The sequence below is a fragment of the Oncorhynchus clarkii genome, chromosome 12 (genome assembly GCF_045791955.1).
Source record: "Oncorhynchus clarkii lewisi isolate Uvic-CL-2024 chromosome 12, UVic_Ocla_1.0, whole genome shotgun sequence".
Classification (NCBI taxonomy): domain Eukaryota; kingdom Metazoa; phylum Chordata; class Actinopteri; order Salmoniformes; family Salmonidae; genus Oncorhynchus; species Oncorhynchus clarkii.
Genome location: NC_092158.1, coordinates 10,780,369 through 10,796,987, shown reverse-complemented (window position 1 = coordinate 10,796,987; position 16,619 = coordinate 10,780,369). Strand labels below are relative to the sequence as shown.

Genomic DNA, 16,619 nt, shown 5'->3' with positions numbered 1-16,619 from the left:
CTGGATTTAGTCTATGTAGCAACATTTGAAATTGTGTTTTTTACATTGGATAAAAGTAGAGACTGGTTTATCAGCAAAATGGTTTATCATACACAGCATTTGAGGAACAATGGGAAAGTAATTCTGCTTTGAAAGTTGATCAAGTTGTAAACTCACTTTTGAGGAAATGGCCTTTGTATGTTTATGTATCTAGTGAAGAGCTCTTCTTATACTGCTTGGCTTCACAAGTAACATTGTACCTCAATACTACAGTCAGCGTTAAACATTCTAACCACAGAAAGTAGTACATTCTAACATACCACTCAGACTTTATGTTTCAGTTTTTATACATGGCAAATTATACAATCATTTACACCGCACATCTTCCATCTTACAATGAATACAGTCATCTTTATAAATCAGCCCATACATCATTCCTTTCATTTATGGCCATACTGCTCACAGCTATCCAATCCTTTCAGATCTACTGGAGTGTTGTAGAGGAGGAGGGTCTAGGGGTCCTGTCGTAGAGAGGAGGGGTCATGTCGTAGGGAGCAGGGGTCATGTCGTAGGGAGGAGGGTGTAGGGGTCATGTCGTAGAGGAGGAGGGTCTAGGGGTCATGTCGTAGAGGAGGAGGGTGTAGGGGTCATGTCGTAGGGAGGAGGGGTCATGTCGTAGGGAGGAGGGGTCATGTCGTAGGGAGGAGGGTGTAGGGGTCATGTCGTAGAGGAGGAGGGTCTAGGGGTCATGTCCTAAAGGAGGAGGGTCGAGGGGGTCGTGTCCTTAAGTCTTACTGCCCCTGAGGAAGAGGTAGGGCTTCTCCACCAACACGGTCAGCACATAGCCAATCACCACCGTCAGAATCATGTGACCCAGGAACAGATAGAACTGAGGAGGAAGAAAACAAAGGAAAATAACACAGTGTGATCATCTCCAGAAGAGCAGGAAGATGCATCTCCTTCAAGCATAATGTGCTATTATGATCTACAGTAGTAGGCCTGTCCTAGATCTGTTTGTGCTTTCTTGCCAACTCAAGTCACTGCCATACCAGAAATGTTTGGCATGATAACAACCATGGAAGAAGTTGGCTATGCAGCAGACACTTATCTGGGTCTAGGTTACTACTGTGTGAAATACTTACAAAGTTCATGTCTGTGTAGTGTATAGGAGTCTCCTGTTTTCCGTTGTATAGTATAATAAGAACAGGATGGATCAGGTAACAGGCAAAGCTGATGTTGGACAGAGGAACCCACAGATTTAGTGACAGGAGGTTATCAACAAATCCTGGAGAGAGAGAGAGGGACAGAATATACAGCATGTGAGAGAGACACTGGGTAGTTACTGGAGACTGGGTAGTTACTGGAGACTGGGTAGTTACTGGAGACTGGGTAGTTACTGGAGACTTGGTAGTTACTGGAGACTTGGTAGTTACTGGAGACTGGGTAGTTACTGGAGACTGGGTAGTTACTGGAGACTGGGTAGTTACTGGAGACTGGGTAGTTACTGGAGACTGGGTAGTTACTGGAGACAGGGTAGTTACTGAAGACAGGGTTGTTACTGGAGACTGGGTAGTTACTGGAGACTGGGTAGTTACTGGAGACTGGGTAGTTACTGGAGACTGGGTAGTTACTGGAGACTGGGTAGTTACTGGAGACTGGGTAGTTACTGGAGACTGGGTAGATACTGGAGACTGGGTAGTTACTGGAGACTGGGTAGTTACTGGAGACTGGGTAGTTACTGGAGACTGGGTAGTTACTGGAGACTGGGTAGTTACTGGAGACTGGGTAGTTACTGGAGACTGGGTAGTTACTGGAGACTGGGTAGTTACTGGAGACTGGGTAGTTACTGGAGACTGGGTAGTTACTGGAGACTGGGTAGTTACTGGAGACTGGGTAGTTACTGGAGACTGGGTAGTTACTGGAGACAGGGTTTTTTTTAGGGGCAGGAATGTTACCTGACCACATGAGGAAAAACTCTGATCTTTTGCTAAAGGATGTAACTAAGACTCTTACATAGAAAACGACTAGGGACCATCATTGTTACCGGTCAGATGAAATGGTCAGCAAAGACTCCTGGCCCTAGATCTGTTCTGAATAGTATGTCTGGGACTTGTGGTAGGTGGGTTGTCAGTGCTCAGGTCTCACCTCCATATCCCTCCTCACAGGCCAGTATGATCCAGGCCACGGCCAGGGCCCAGAGGGAGCGATGGATCCCCTGGTAGAGGGCGTGAGGCGCGGACGGCTGGGGTGGGACATCCCGGAGGACATAGGCCAATCCTACCAATATCGCCATGACTGACAGGCAGCAGAACCAACCTACTGCAGCCTGCCACTGAGTTGTTACACAGACACAGGAGAGGAGAGGAGAGGAGAGGAGAGGAGAGGAGAGGAGAGGAGAGGAGAGGAGAGGAGAGAGAGAGAGAGAGAGAGAGAGAGAGAGGAGAGAGAGAGAGGAGAGAGAGAGAGAGAGAGAGAGAGAGAGGGATATGTTATTGAAACGAAACAGGGCTGTAGTGTTAAAAATAACACAGGTAGGTAAACCTTACTGCAAAAAAAAAAACACTTATATAGCATTAAAAGGAGGGTAAACCCTGGTCACAAAATTTTAAAGGTAGGTAACTGAGTGTTATAAGCAGTTAAACTGAGTGTTAAGCAGTTAAAGATTATTCAGTTAATTCAAATTATTACCTGATGTTTTAAAAGGTGGCCTTTCTTAGTTGTCATGCTTATCCCTGCCAGGATCCCGATCAGGTAGGGCCCGTATCTGGTGTATGGTTTATTGTAGTAATACTGGAAGTAGTTTTCATATTTTCTGGACCATATACAATATAAACGATAATGGCAGTGTTGGAACAGAATACATATTATACTGGACATTGTGGGTGATTCATATCTGTAACAGTTGATCTGGTTTGAGTTTATGTAATATGACATTTTCTTACAAATCATTTTTTAATGATTTATGTAGGTCTTGTAATGGGTCAATGAAAGCTTCATTATGCTTTTATAATGATTAATTATTGTTAAAGTGTTACCACTTGATCTTACAGTGTGGTATTCTGGGTAATTTACAGTGTGGTATTCTGGTGAATTTACAGTGTGGTATTCTGGTGAATTTACAGTGTGGTAGTCTGGGTAATTTACAATGTGGTATTCTGGGTAATTTACAGTGTGCTAGTCTGTGTAACTTACAGTGTGGTAGACTGATTGAATGTACAGTGTGGTATTCTGGTGAACGTACAGTGTGGTAGTCTGGATAATTTACAGTGTGGTAGTCTGGGTAATTTACAGTGTGGTATTCTGGTGAACGTACAGTGTGGTAGTCTGTGTAATTTACAGTGTGGTAGTCTGTGTAACTTACAGTGTGGTAGGCTGGGTAACTTACAGTGTGGTATTCTGGTAACTTACAGTGTGGTAGACTGGGTAATTTACAGTGTGGTAGACTGGGTAATTTACAGGGTGGTAGGCAGGGTAATTTACAGTGTGGTAGGCAGGGTAATTTACAGTGTGGTAGGCAGGGTAATTTACAGTGTGGTAGGCAGGGTAATTTACAGTGTGGTAGTCTGGTAACTTACAGTGTGGTAGTCTGGTAACTTACAGTGTGGTAGGCAGGGTAATTTACAGTGTGGTAGTCTGGGTAATATACAGTGTGGTAGGCAGGTAACTTAGAGTGTGGTAGTCTGGGTAATTTACAGTGTGGTAGTCTGGGTAATTTACAGTGTGGTAGTCTGGTAACTTACAGTGTGGTAGTCTGGTAACTTACAGTGTGGTAGGCGGGCTAATTTACAGTGTGGTAGTCTGGGTAATATACAGTGTGGTAGTCTGGGTAATTTACAGTGTGGTAGACTGGGTAACTTACAGTGTGGTAGTCTGGGTAACTTACAGTGTGGTAGTCTGGGTAACTTACAGTGTGGTAGTCTGGGTAACTTACAGTGTGGTAGTCTGGGTAACTTACAGTGTGGTAGTCTGGGTAACTTACAGTGTGGTAGTCTGGTAACTTACAGTGTGGTAGTCTGGTAACTTACAGTGTGGTAGTCTGGTAACTTACAGTGTGGTAGACTGGGCAACTTACAGTGTGGTAGACTGGGCAACTTACAGTGTGGTAGACTGGGCAACTTACAGTGTGGTAGACTGGGCAACTTACAGTGTGGTAGTCTGGGTAACTTACAGTGTGGTAGTCTGGGTAACTTACAGTGTGGTAGTCTGGGTAACTTACAGTGTGGTAGTCTGGGTAACTTACAGTGTGGTAGTCTGGGTAACTTACAGTGTGGTAGTCTGGGTAACTTACAGTGTGGTAGTCTGGTAACTTACAGTGTGGTAGTCTGGTAACTTACAGTGTGGTAGTCTGGTAACTTACAGTGTGGTAGTCTGGTAACTTACAGTGTGGTAGTCTGGTAACTTACAGTGTGGTAGTCTGGTAACTTACAGTGTGGTAGTCTGGGTAACTTACAGTGTGGTAGTCTGGGTAATTTACAGTGTGGTAGTCTGGGTAATTTACAGTGTGGTAGTCTGGGTAACTTACAGTGTGGTAGTCTGGGTAATTTACAGTGTGGTAGTCTGGGTAACTTACAGTGTGGTAGTCTGGGTAACTTACAGTGTGGTAGTCTGGGTAACTTACAGTGTGGTAGGCTGGGTAATTTACAGTGTGGTAGTCTGGGTAACTTACAGTGTGGTAGTCTGGGTAACTTACAGTGTGGTAGGCTGGGTAATTTACAGTGTGGTAGTCTGGGTAATATACAGTGTGGTAGTCTGGATAACTTACAGTGTGGTAGTCTGGATAACTTACAGTGTGGTAGGCTGGGTAATTTACAGTGTGGTAGTCTGGGTAATATACAGTGTGGTAGTCTGGGTAATATACAGTGTGGTAGTCTGGGTAATATACAGTGTGGTAGGCTGGGTAACTTACAATGTGGTAGGCTGGGTAACTTACAGTTTGGTAGGCAGGGTAATTTACAGTGTGGTAGTCTGGGTAATTTACAGTGTGGTAGTCTGGGTAACCAACAGTGTGGTAGTCTGGTGAACTTACAGTGTGGTAGGCTGGTGAACTGGGAGGTGCAGTAGGGCAGTGAGAACAGCGCTAGTCAGACTGGACAGAAACAGCAGAGCTGAAGCCACACCAACCAGAACTCCTTTGTTCCTGAAAGACAACAGAGAGAAGAACATTTATTGAGAAATAAATAGAATGATCATTAGAATAGCCATTTTGCATTGTGAATGACTTACAGCCTATAGAGGTAGATGAGCAGGGGGGTTGTTGCATAGAACTGGAAATCCAGGGACAGATACCAGGTCCATGGAGCACACTGTAGAGACAGATGACCTCTACATTATCTCAGTCATAACCAACAGTCATAGATAATGACAGATGACCTCTGCATTATCTCGGTCATAACCAACAGTCATAGATAATGACAGATGACCTCTGCATTATCTCAGTCATAACCAACAGTCATAAATAATGACAGATGACCTCTGCATTATCTCAGTCATAACCAACAGTCATAGATAATGACAGATGACCTCTGCATTATCTCAGTCATAACCAACAGTCATAGATAATGACAGATGACCTCTGCATTATCTCAGTCATAACCAACAGTCATAGATAATGACAGATGACCTCTGCATTATCTCAGTCATAACCAACAGTCATAGATAATGACATATGACCTCTGCATTATCTCAGTCATAACCAACAGTCATAAATAATGGCAGATGACCCTTGCATTATCTCAGTCAAAACCAACAGTCATCTTTAAAAAAAATATTGTTTTACATATTGTTTTTACACTGTCTGTGTGTATTTGTCCTGTCTGAAGCACCCTGTCAGCCTTGAACAAATTGCCTCTCTGGGATTAATAAAGTTGCATTGTATTGTAGTGGCTACTACCAGTCCAAACATTTCAGTGTAGTACTACTACTGCTAAAGCAATGACAGTTACAGGTTACCTAAAAGGCTCACTATGTCAAATGGTGGTGAAGAGGTTGTTGACCAGTAGTAAGCTAGGGTTAGGGTTAAGGTTAGGTTAGGTGTTAGAGTAGTGGTTAGGTTAGGGGTTAGGTTTAGTGTAGTGGTTAGGGTCAGGGTCATTCTCACTATGTCAGTGATGGTGAAGAGGTTGTTGACCAGTAGTAAGCTAGGGTTAGGGTTAAGGTTAGGTTAGGTGTTAGAGTAGTGGTTAGGTTAGGGGTTAGGTTTAGTGTAGTGGTTAGGGTCAGGGGTCGGGGTCATTCTCACTATGTCAGTGATGGTGAAGAGGTTGTTGACCAGTAGTAAGCTAGGGTTAGGGTTAAGGTTAGGTTAGGTGTTAGAGTAGTGGTTAGGTTAGGGGTTAGGTTTAGTGTAGTGGTTAGGGTCAGGGGTCGGGGTCATTCTCACTATGTCAGTGATGGTGAAGAGGTTGTTGACCAGTAGCAGGTTGGACCACCAGTACTTTTTACAGTTGATGATCTCATCCTCGGCGATGAACCAGAATGCACCTCTCTGGACCACGGAGAAGAGGCCGATAGCGAGACACACGATGAAGAGGTGCAGCGGCTGGACTCTGGGAGGGAGGGCAGGACAATAACAAATCAACAATGATCAGCAAAGAAGAGCACAAAACATACAGCAGATTGGTGTTGTGGTTCTATAAACAGACTGTAATGATTTCAGTGATCCAGGTCACCCTTACACATAGCATTCAGGGTCTCTCCTGGTTAAATAAAAGTTGATGACTGATGGAGTTACCTTTTAAACCTTTTGAAGAGGAAGTTGGCCACCAGACCTGGACTCAGTTTGTCCTCCGCTCTCTGAATGGACCCCAGCAGGGACCTTGCACTCAAAAGACCTCTGAGACACGGACCAGACAGGTGCAGATCAGTGATTACTTCAAGGAAGATGTGGAAGGAAGGATGCATATATGCAGTGCACTCTTAGAAAAAAGGGTTCTTCATCTTTCCCCATAGGAGAATCCTTTTTGGTTCCAGGTAGAACCATTTTGGTTTCCATGTAGAACCCTCTTTAGAAAAGGTTCTACATGGAACACAAAAGGGTTCTACCTGGAACCAAAAAGTGTTCTTCAAAATGTTCTCCTATGGGGACAGCCGAAGAACCCTTTAGGGTTCTAGATAGAAAAAAAATGTGCTAAGGGTGGAGTTGAACTGGGTTGTGTTCTCACCCTAGGAGCAGAAAGGTATCCACAGCCAGATAAACAGGTCCACTGAAGGCAAACACATGCAGAGGGTTTTTCTCCACTGTCCCTTTCCATCTCTTTTCATTATCTGTAATCAGTTCATTGCATATCTGTATCTGTAAATAGCTGATATTAATATCCAATTCATTCATCAAGTATTGTAGATAGATATACTTTTTTACGGTATACTATCCTATCAAACGCTGAGTCTGAAATAGCCGCCTGTCCCTTTTAAAAGCTGGGCATCGGCACATATTTCAGTAAATAAACGCCTGTTTCAAATACACGGAGGATCTAAATAAATGGTTTATGAGGTTACCATGGACACCACTTTGATATTCCCGCAAAAGCCGACTCCGGGTGTCCTGCAAGATGATCAGGGTGAAAGCAAATTAGATCTACGCCACCGTGAGTGACAGTGGGGCCTCTGACTTCGCTGCTAGTGCAGGCTGGCATGACAAATTCCTAGAGCGCAATGGCTTTTCCTTAAGCACAATGGGTTCAAATTGAAGCCTGTCTCTAATAAACGGCAGTTGTGTTCATTGATTGAAGCAAATAAAAGTCCGGGCTGTTAATTGAAGTTCTAAGGTAGACAGCAGTGTAATGAACCTTGCCTAGGAAAGCCTGTTACCATCCATCCCAAAGGGGCTAACCCTTATTGGAACAGTGGTTGGCAGGTCTGCCTACAAACTGGGAGACGTGGGTTTGAGATCTGGAAGGGGCGTTTTACACTGTGGCCATTCACAAGAATTCGCTACAGTACAGAGAATGAGAATTTCCTCTGAGACATACCTAGGTTGTTCCAGGCGCTGAGCTGGACAGTGTGTCCACAGATTATCCATAGAAGGCTAAAGATGCGGATTCCATTGAGGGAGGAGTAGCCTCCACCTGGGCTAGCTGTAGAGAGGACCTCCTGGCTGCAGGCCTGGAAGGAGAAGGCCTGGAGCCACGAGTACATACAACCTGTTGGCAGACAGCAAGAGTGTGGGTTAGTTAGTTAGGAATGATGCACCAAATCAAGTGTTTTTTGTTGATGTATGCAATTACACTTTTTCACCTGCAATAAAACATATTTTTTTCTGAGATCAAAGTTCAGGAAACTATAAAGAGCTCCAGTAATGAATAAATGTGAATAATATATCCCAGGCAAAGCATCAGTAGTCCAGTGTGTTTGTAGGTTTGCGGTGCAGACTATTCTAAAACATGTACTTGCTCTTCTTACTGCCCCCCTCCTCCTCCACTTCCTCCTCCTCTACTTCCTCCTCTGTGTAGTGCTCCATCTGGCTGTCCAGTTGTCCAGAGCAGCTGTTGTTACTGGCTCTAACACTGGACGTGCCGTTAGACATCAGCGTCCCGTAGAGGTTTGGGTCCCTGGTTTTCAGAGAAGAAGACTCCACTCCAGGGCCGACCTCTCTGTTTCTCTGCCATCTCACTATGGCCACAAACAGGGTTGCAGTCAAGGGGACGGCCACCAACGCACAACACACAAACCTGACGGACAGATGGGGACAGAGTCAGACATCCCAAATCACTTTCTTGGACTTTGGATTGAGTTTTTTTTAACTATCTGGGATGTTAGTTAGATCCTCAGAATTAAATCATTTTTGTAAGTATTCCATCTACGCAGATTCGATATGGTTGGGGTTAGAGTTATGACGTACAGGCAGGTGACAACAGTGTCATGACTACACATGAGGATCCAAAGGCTCAGATCAGCTTGGCATGGTTGACGAATAACCAGGCCCTCTCTCACCCACAGAAGAGGGGAGGGGGGATGTGCCGCTTTTGTGACAACTCACATTTTAAGCAGCAGAACTCTCTCTGTACCCAGAAAAGTAACATCTATTTTGTGATGTCATTTTTTTTTAATACATATGGTATAACGGAAATACTGTAACTTGAAATGTATACACTTTGTATATGTCAGGTTTTCATCTTAAATGTTGTGGTGGTGAGACATGAACAATGATGAAAATATTTTTGTTAAGATATGAATGCAGTTTTCGTTTTCTAACGAGATCATAGTTTTGATGATACTTTGCACCAGTAAGTAGCCTAGCCACCAAGGGAGCTCAGAGATCGTGTCAGGATGATGGAATTTCCCTTTTACCAGAGTGCATAAAGGCTTGGAAGAGAAATTAACATCAGACCAGAAAGACGTGAGACCGCGGTCCACACGTTTGAAATGGTTAGAAATTAACCTCAACACGAGATGAAGAAGACAAACGCACAGGACACTGCCGGTCTGCAGCTGCGCATGTAAAGTGGTCAACTTCTGACTATTCACATCAGCTAAGAACAAGTTCTGAACAAAGACACCACTGGTGACCGGACAACTAAAATTAAAATTAAGGACATTGTGACCTCTGGTGGACAATCAGAGCCTTATAAGTGAGCTGAGTGAATGGTTTCACCAGAGCAAGACGACAAACGACGGCATTCACACATAAATACATTAATGATTTCTTACTGCAAACAGGCGGTGGTTCAAGGTGTGCAAGGTATTAGGATTACTTTGAGGGTAGTTTCCAAATACATATCTCTCTCTCTCTCTCTCCCCCCTCCATCTATGTTTTAACAAGCTGTCATATCTTGTCAGTCCACTAGGGACCTTTGTCTCATGTAAGTGTGTATGTTTATTCTGTATTATTATTTAGTTAGTAAATAAATAGTTAAACCAATTTGTGTGGTACGGAATGATGAGTAAAGCTGGGGTTTTTGCAGATCCAAGAAGTTTGCGATCGTTCAGATTATGAGACCGATATGAGGTAATGATTAATAAATGACTGTTATCAATATGTAATTTATAGATCTTCTGGAGTTTAATTTGAGAGATGGTAACTCGTTAAACAGCTTATTCCGTGGTGCCCCAAATCCTAATGAGTTAATTGTTACATTATTAATTTAATCGGGTAACAATTAAACATAGTTAGTGGATTGAATAAATAACAGTCACAATCAGATTAATGAAAGTAAAGTCACGACAACAGACAGGTCTGGAGCCCCAGTATGAGTTAGACACAGGGGTCAGTGGCAGGGTTAGGTGTCAGTGGTTAGGGTGAACTGTACTCACAGGCAGGTGACAGCAGACAGGTCTGGAGCACCAGTACGAGACAGACACTGGGTCATGAACAGGCCCTGAGTGGACTGGGCCAGTAGGGTGGACGGTACTGGAGGGATCAGGGAGGTCCTGGCCTGCTGGAAGGTCTCTGGGGACACAGACACAATGGGTGCCAGTCATAATAACAACATAATGCATCCTTATAACTGTTTATAAATGCTTTATGGATAATTATAAATGTTATTCATGCTATTGCAGACAAAGCTACTGACCGTAAACAACTAGTGTCTGAACCTCTTCTTCCACACAGGAATCAGGAACACATATTCCAACAAAGTACTGGATTGGGTCCTGTGTCAGAACAACATTATAGTACCGTAATTCATTTATCTGAATGTACATACTGTAGTTAGAATCAAATAGAATACAATAACATATTATATAATTAAATACTACAGTAGAGAGTTGTAGCAGTGTGACTATATATATAAAAATAAGGGTTTATTTCCTCACTTGTTTGAGGAAGACCTGGCAGTACTGTCCAGTAAAGGAGGGTCCCTGGACAGACAGACACTCCTGGAGAGACCCAGGCCTGTTCACGTTGCCCCCCACCACATCACTACCCATCTTCCCAAAGGCATCATACACTAGATGGACACAAAACATACACATAATCAATGAGTGATTGCTACGCTAAGCTATGAGATATATTTTGAAATGTTTTGGAAATGTTGTTTTAAAACTAATGCAGTCATGTCTCTGACAATACATTTTGTTTTAAAACTAATGCAGTCATGTCTCTGACAATACATGTTGTTATAGAAATAAATAACTATTAATTTAATTAACATTAAAAAAGGTTTGCCCCAAAAATATTTGTTGTAAGTAACCAGACCCTGAGAATTACAGAGAAATCTGAGAAGGATCCTATTAAGCCCCCTGTTAAACTTCAGACAAGTGAAAACATAGAAAATAGTCAGTCCTATCTTTCTTCAATCACATTTTATTTTAAATGTAACCTTTATTTAAGTCAGTTAAGAACAAATTGTTATTTACAATGACGGCCTACCAGGGAATAGTGGGTTAACTGCCTTGTTCAGGGGAAGAACAACAGATTTTTACCTTGTCAGCTCAGAATTTGATCCAGCAACCTTTCGGTTACTGGCCCAACACTCTAACCACTAGGCTTCCTGCCGGCTCTACACTCTAACCACTAGGCTTCCTGCCGCCTCTACACTCTAACCACTAGGCTTCCTGCCGGCTCTACACTCTAACCACTAGGCTTCCTGCCGCCTCTACACTCTAACCACTAGGCTTCCTGCCGCCTCCACACTCTAACCACTAGGCTTCCTGCCGCCTCTACACTCTAACCACTAGGCTTCCTGCCGCCTCTACACTCTAACCACTAGGCTACCTGGCGCCTCTACACTCTAACCACTAGGCTTCCTGCCGCCTCTACACTCTAACCACTAGGCTACCTGCCACCTCTACACTCTAGCCACTAGGCTACCCTGCCGCCTCTACACTCTAACCACTAGGCTTCCTGCCGGCTCTACACTCTAACCACTAGGCTTCCTGCCGGCTCTACACTCTAACCACTAGGCTTCCTGCCGCCTCCACACTCTAACCACTAGGCTTCCTGCCGCCTCCACACTCTAACCACTAGGCTTCCTGCCGCCTCTACACTCTAACCACTAGGCTTCCTGCCGCCCCACATGTCAACAATAAGAATTTAATTTAAACATATATATTTATTTAAATAGAGGTCAAGTACTCACTTAAAGCAGCATATTCACTGGGCAGGTCCTTGTTTAGCTCTGAGAGAAAAGTCCTGGTGTCCTGCGTGCATTTCTCAGAGACATTCATGGAATATACAGCTAAAGAACACAACTTTAAGCAGTGGACCAAACAACAAGCCCTCCACAGTAGCACCATCTTGGGGAGGATAGCATCCTTCCATTTCGTGACTAGGACCTTTAAATAATGTTAAGAGTCACATGGTCACAGTGGAAGTGATGATGACTTCCTGTTAGGTAATCTGTAGCTTGACCAATCAGTGTGGTAATTGGTGGCTTCACACATGGATGTGAGTGACCAGTCCCCTGGCACTCTAAACCAGCTGTCAATGGCTTTTGATCCAACAGGTACATGTAATGGTTCTTTCATCACAATTATCATTCATTCAAACGTTTATTCATGAAGCAATAACGATCTTCTCTCATAATATTGATTGATTAGTGAGGCCATACAGGCTTGAATTCAAATGTTACGGTGTCACTAAGTTGTCAGTCTAATCCAATCTAATTTAAATTCAAATCCCATGAAGACCAACTACCCATTTTGGACAGGAAATTAGTACATCATGTGTGTTGAAGGTCAAATGTGACTCATAACATGGATGTAATTGGCAGTTAAGAAGTCTGTAAACTGCTTGCTTGACGTCAACACATGTATCACTGCGTGTCCTAATGACACCCTTGGATGGGATTAACGTACACCATACAGCCTTGAAGCAAAGAGAGAGGAGAGAAAGAGACCATAGCAGAGAAGACAAGGGAGAGACAGTCTGTAGCAGGGAAGAGAAAGGAGAGACAGTCTGTAGCAGGGAAGAGAAAGGAGAGACAGTCTGTAGCAGGGAAGAGAAAGGAGAGACAGTCTGTAGCAAGGAAGAGAAAGGAGAGACAGTCTGTAGCAGGGAAGAGAAAGGAGAGACAGTCTGTATCAGGGAAGAGAAAGGAGAGACAGTCTATAGCAGGGAAAAGAAAGGAGAGACAGTCTAGCAGGGAAGAGAAAGGAGAGACAGTAGCAGGGAAGAGAAAGGAGAGACAGTCTGTAGCAGGGAAGAGAAAGGAGAGACAGTCTGTAGTAGGGAAGAGAAAGGAGAGAGTCTGTAGCAGGGAAGAGAAAGGAGAGAGTCTGTAGCAGGGAAGAGAAAGGAGAGAGTTTGTAGCAGGGAAGAGAAAGGAGAGACAGTAGCAGGGAAGAGAAAGGAGAGACAGTCTGTAGCAGGGAAGAGAAAGGAGAGACAGTAGCAGGGAAGAGAAAGGAGAGACAGTTTGTCGCAGGGAAGAGAAAGGAGAGATAATCTGTAGTAGGGAAGAGAAAGGAGAGACAGTCTGTAGCAGGGAAGAGAAAGGAGAGAGTTTGTAGCAGGGAAGAGAAAGGAGAGACAGTAGCAGGGAAGAGAAAGGAGAGACAGTGTGTCGCAGGGAAGAGAAAGGAGAGATAATCTGTAGTAGGGAAGAGAAAGGAGAGACAGTCTGTAGCAGGGAAGAGGAAGGAGAGACAGTAGCAGGGAAGAGAAAGGAGACAGTCTGTAGCAGGGAAGAGAAAGAAGAGACAGTCTAGCAGGGAAGAGAAAGGAGAGACAGTCTGTAGTAGGGAAGAGAAAGGAGAGACAGTCTGTAGTAGGGAAGAGAAAGGAGAGACAGTCTGTAGCAGGGAAGAGAAAGGAGAGACAGTCTGTAGTAGGGAAGAGAAAGGAGAGACAGTCTGTAGCAGGGAAGAGAAAGGAGAGACAGTCTAGCAGGGAAGAGAAAGGAGAGACAGTCTGTAGCAGGGAAGAGAAAGGAGAGACAGTAGCAGGGAAGAGAAAGGAGAGAGTCTGTAGCAGGGAAGAGAAAGGAGAGACAGTCTGTAGTAGGGAAGAGAAAGGAGAGACAGTATGTAGCAGGGAAGAGAAAGGAGAGACAGTCTGTAGCAGGGAAGAGAAAGGAGAGACAGTCTAGCAGGGAAGAGAAAGGAGAGACAGTCTGTAGTAGGGAAGAGAAAGGAGAGACAGTCTGTAGTAGGGAAGAGAAAGGAGAGACAGTCTGTAGCAGGGAAGAGAAAGGAGAGACAGTCTGTAGTAGGGAAGAGAAAGGAGAGACAGTAGCAGGGAAGAGAAAGGAGAGACAGTGTGTCGCAGGGAAGAGAAAGGAGAGATAATCTGTAGTAGGGAAGAGAAAGGAGAGACAGTCTGTAGCAGGGAAGAGGAAGGAGAGACAGTAGCAGGGAAGAGAAAGGAGAGACAGTCTGTAGCAGGGAAGAGAAAGGAGAGACAGTCTAGCAGGGAAGAGAAAGGAGAGACAGTCTAGCAGGGAAGAGAAAGGAGAGACAGTCTGTAGTAGGGAAGAGAAAGGAGAGACAGTCTGTAGTAGGGAAGAGAAAGGAGAGACAGTCTGTAGCAGGGAAGAGAAAGGAGAGACAGTCTGTAGTAGGGAAGAGAAAGGAGAGACAGTCTGTAGCAGGGAAGAGAAAGGAGAGACAGTCTAGCAGGGAAGAGAAAGGAGAGACAGTAGCAGGGAAGAGAAAGGAGAGAGTCTGTAGCATGGAAGAGAAAGGAGAGACAGTCTGTAGTAGGGAAGAGAAAGGAGAGACAGTATGTAGCAGGGAAGAGAAAGGAGAGACAGTCTGTAGCAGGGAAGAGAAAGGAGAGACAGTTTGTCGCAGGGAAGAGAAAGGAGAGATAATCTGTAGTAGGGAAGAGAAAGGAGAGACAGTCTGTAGCAGGGAAGAGAAAGGAGAGAGTTTGTAGCAGGGAAGAGAAAGGAGAGACAGTAGCAGGGAAGAGAAAGGAGAGACAGTGTGTCGCAGGGAAGAGAAAGGAGAGATAATCTGTAGTAGGGAAGAGAAAGGAGAGACAGTCTGTAGCAGGGAAGAGGAAGGAGAGACAGTAGCAGGGAAGAGAAAGGAGACAGTCTGTAGCAGGGAAGAGAAAGAAGAGACAGTCTAGCAGGGAAGAGAAAGGAGAGACAGTCTGTAGTAGGGAAGAGAAAGGAGAGACAGTCTGTAGTAGGGAAGAGAAAGGAGAGACAGTCTGTAGCAGGGAAGAGAAAGGAGAGACAGTCTGTAGTAGGGAAGAGAAAGGAGAGACAGTCTGTAGCAGGGAAGAGAAAGGAGAGACAGTCTAGCAGGGAAGAGAAAGGAGAGACAGTCTGTAGCAGGGAAGAGAAAGGAGAGACAGTAGCAGGGAAGAGAAAGGAGAGAGTCTGTAGCAGGGAAGAGAAAGGAGAGACAGTCTGTAGTAGGGAAGAGAAAGGAGAGACAGTATGTAGCAGGGAAGAGAAAGGAGAGACAGTCTGTAGCAGGGAAGAGAAAGGAGAGACAGTCTAGCAGGGAAGAGAAAGGAGAGACAGTCTGTAGTAGGGAAGAGAAAGGAGAGACAGTCTGTAGTAGGGAAGAGAAAGGAGAGACAGTCTGTAGCAGGGAAGAGAAAGGAGAGACAGTCTGTAGTAGGGAAGAGAAAGGAGAGACAGTAGCAGGGAAGAGAAAGGAGAGACAGTGTGTCGCAGGGAAGAGAAAGGAGAGATAATCTGTAGTAGGGAAGAGAAAGGAGAGACAGTCTGTAGCAGGGAAGAGGAAGGAGAGACAGTAGCAGGGAAGAGAAAGGAGAGACAGTCTGTAGCAGGGAAGAGAAAGGAGAGACAGTCTAGCAGGGAAGAGAAAGGAGAGACAGTCTGTAGTAGGGAAGAGAAAGGAGAGACAGTCTGTAGTAGGGAAGAGAAAGGAGAGACAGTCTGTAGCAGGGAAGAGAAAGGAGAGACAGTCTGTAGTAGGGAAGAGAAAGGAGAGACAGTCTGTAGCAGGGAAGAGAAAGGAGAGACAGTCTAGCAGGGAAGAGAAAGGAGAGACAGTAGCAGGGAAGAGAAAGGAGAGAGTCTGTAGCATGGAAGAGAAAGGAGAGACAGTCTGTAGTAGGGAAGAGAAAGGAGAGACAGTATGTAGCAGGGAAGAGAAAGGAGAGACAGTCTGTAGCAGGGAAGAGAAAGGAGAGACAGTCTGTAGCAAGGAAGAGAAAGGAGAGACAGTCTGTAGCAGGGAAGAGAAAGGAGATACAGTCTGTATCAGGGAAGAGAAAGGAGAGACAGTCTATAGCAGGGAAGAGAAAGGAGAGACAGTCTAGCAGGGAAGAGAAAGGAGAGACAGTAGCAGGGAAGAGAAAGGAGAGACAGTCTGTAGCAGGGAAGAGAAAGGAGAGACAGTCTGTAGTAGGGAAGAGAAAGGAGAGAGTCTGTAGCAGGGAAGAGAAAGGAGAGAGTCTGTAGCAGGGAAGAGAAAGGAGAGACCGTCTGTAGCAGGGAAGAGAAAGGAGAGAGTTTGTAGCAGGGAAGAGAAAGGAGAGACAGTAGCAGGGAAGAGAAAGGAGAGACAGTGTGTCGCAGGGAAGAGAAAGGAGAGATAATCTGTAGTAGGGAAGAGAAAGGAGAGACAGTCTGTAGCAGGGAAGAGGAAGGAGAGACAGTAGCAGGGAAGAGAAAGGAGACAGTCTGTAGCAGGGAAGAGAAAGAAGAGACAGTCTAGCAGGGAAGAGAAAGGAGAGACAGTCTGTAGTAGGGAAGAGAAAGGAGAGACAGTCTGTAGCAGGGAAGAGAAAGGAGAGACAGTCTGTAGTAGGGAAGAGAAAGGAGAGACAGTCTGTAGCA

General features: G+C 44.7%; 1 protein-coding gene across 1 annotated transcript; it reads right to left on the bottom strand.

The window, feature by feature from the left end:
• Window positions 1-308: 308 nt before the first annotated feature.
• LOC139421856 (O-acyltransferase like) lies at window positions 309-12,150 on the bottom strand. The gene is made up of 15 exons (XM_071172984.1): window positions 11,994-12,150; window positions 10,729-10,862; window positions 10,488-10,566; window positions 10,228-10,363; window positions 8,368-8,645; window positions 7,947-8,117; window positions 7,140-7,242; window positions 6,710-6,811; window positions 6,359-6,524; window positions 5,203-5,282; window positions 5,006-5,116; window positions 2,668-2,791; window positions 2,125-2,311; window positions 1,122-1,264; window positions 309-868 (listed from the first exon to the last, which is right to left on the bottom strand). The coding sequence occupies exons 1-15, from the start codon at window positions 12,148-12,150 to the stop codon at window positions 764-766; spliced, it is 2,076 nt and encodes a 691-aa protein (XP_071029085.1). The 3' UTR covers window positions 309-763.
• Window positions 12,151-16,619: the final 4,469 nt, after the last annotated feature.